General features: G+C 67.3%; 1 protein-coding gene across 1 annotated transcript in view; it reads right to left on the minus strand.

The window, feature by feature from the left end:
- Positions 1-2,031, minus strand: part of LOC130587235 (tubulointerstitial nephritis antigen-like) — a gene marked incomplete at its 5' end in the record, with an annotated part of 11,037 nt that overhangs the window by 5,743 nt on the left and 3,263 nt on the right. The window contains 1 exon segment of the mRNA XM_057388205.1: positions 1,298-1,446. Within this exon segment, the coding sequence (XP_057244188.1) occupies positions 1,298-1,446 (149 nt within the window).

A 2,031-nucleotide genomic window follows, 5' to 3' on the forward strand; every position in this document is an offset into this window, starting at 1 on the left:
TGTCCCAACCCCCGCAGGAGCCCCGAGGGCAGCCGGGCCACGGGACAGCAAATCAGCTGAAAAGCTGCCAGGGCTGCAGACATCACCGAGGGGTTTGGACACCAGCCCGGGGACACTGCTCGGGGCTGGCTGTCCCCCTGAGTGACCCGCTCGAGCCAGGCCACTCACGGGGACCGGCGGGGGTGTGGCGGGTCCCCCGGGGAGCCCCGGGCCGTGCTCCCCCCGTTCAGTGAGCAATGCTTGGCACGCTGGCTCCTGCCCGGATCCCGGCACATTTCCCTTTTATGGAGCTGAGCGCGGCSGCCGCTGCGTCCCCTCATCCCCATCCCGACCCCACCTGCATTCCCGCATTCTCCCGTCCGTGCCTGAGCGCTGCCGGCGCCTCGTGGGACACCTGGCGACATCAGGGTGCCACTCAGGGTGGCCTCGCTCRGTGTCACCCCTCCGTCTTTTTTTACGCCCTGTCACCCCCTCTCCAAACCCCGCCGGACCCCGAGAGGAGCGGGGGTGAAGCGCTGCACAAATTCCTGCTCTCCAGGCACCGATCGCGGGGGAGGAAGGTTTGGAATAGAGGATTTGCCCCCTCCCCATTTCTGGGGGGGCTCAGAGCTGCTCCCCCGCCAGAAGGGAGGGATTTCCCATCCCCCTCCGCGGATTTGGGGACAGCGACATTCCCGGGGGACACCCTGAGCGCTCCGGGAGGAACTCCAGGCTGTCCCGGAGCTTTCGGGGAGGCTCGGGCTGCCTTTTCACCCGCACACATGTTCRCACACGTGCCCCTGCCCTCGCACACGCCCCAGACGCCGCCTTTGATTTCCCCTTATCGGCCGCATCGCCCCGCCGGCTTCGCTCCTCGTCTCCGGCAGCTCCGCGCCCGCGGCTTTCCCGATCCCCCACCTCCGCATGCCAGYAATACCAGTATTCCCAGTTAACCCCCGCGCCGCTCCCGGGTAACTCCGCACAGCCACGGGCTGCCCGAGCGCCCCGTCAGGCTTGGGCAAGCTGGGCTTGGGCCAAAGTGGCCAAAAGCCGCCCTGGGCAGCGCGTTGTCCCGGCGGGGCGAGCGGCTCCCACGCAGGCATGCGCTGGAAGTTGGGAGCGGCTCAAGGCTCTTGGCTCCGGATAAGTTGGAGCGAAGGCATTTTGGCAGCGGCTCGCACCACCCAGCTCGGGCCTCGCTCTGCGCCGAGCCCCGCGCTTTCCGGGTGCCCTCAAAAACCGCGACACCTTCCCCTGGTGACACTCTGGTGACACGCCGGTGACACGGCACAGGTGGCCCCGYGTGGCCGTCACTCACCACAGGTTGCAGTTGTCCCGGTACGTGGCTCCCGTGGGGTAATTTCGTCCGTCCCGGGCACAGCCTGGATGGGAAGGGGACARCCCTGGTGAGTGCCGGGGGTCCCCACAGCCCCCCCAGATTCCCGGGAGGACGAACCGAAGGGAAAATCAAAGGGAAAATTAAAYCCAAGCGGGTGCCCGGCTGCATCTCGGCAACCCCAAAAATATTTTCGGGGTCAGCAGGGTGGGAGCGGGACTGGCTCGGTGCCGGGAGGGTTAAATGTGCTCAGCCTGGCGGGACAGGGATAAAGGGGCCGGTTGTGCCCCGGAGCTGGCTCTGCTCTGCTGGCACATCTGAGAGAGCCTTGTGCTGCGAGCCGGGGGCTGCCCGCGCCCCCTCCTCACCCCCTGCTCACCCCCGGCCGCCCCAGCTGCTGCCAGGGTTAAGCCAAGGCCAGCATCCGCCTGTCCCAGACGTGACCGGGCAGGCTGGGACTGTGTCCCCTCCCGTCCCCTCGCGTCCCCACACGTCCCCGCTCTGCCCACGGGCGCTGTCGGAGCTGCCCCTTCCCCAGGGAACGGCCTGTGGGGTCACGGGCTGCTCCCACACCTTTTTATGGGACGTCCTGGATGCTTTGTAGGAGTTCCCAAAGCATTTGAGGGGTTTGGGTAGGAATGTGGGAGCTACATCCATCATCCCGAGGAGCACCGGCAGCATCACCGGGGCACCCACAGGCCCCCGGAACCCACAGC

The sequence above is a fragment of the Malurus melanocephalus genome, unplaced genomic scaffold (genome assembly GCF_030028575.1).
Source record: "Malurus melanocephalus ecotype Western Australia unplaced genomic scaffold, MMel_1.1 scaffold_1670, whole genome shotgun sequence".
NCBI classification, from domain to species: Eukaryota; Metazoa; Chordata; class Aves; order Passeriformes; family Maluridae; genus Malurus; species Malurus melanocephalus.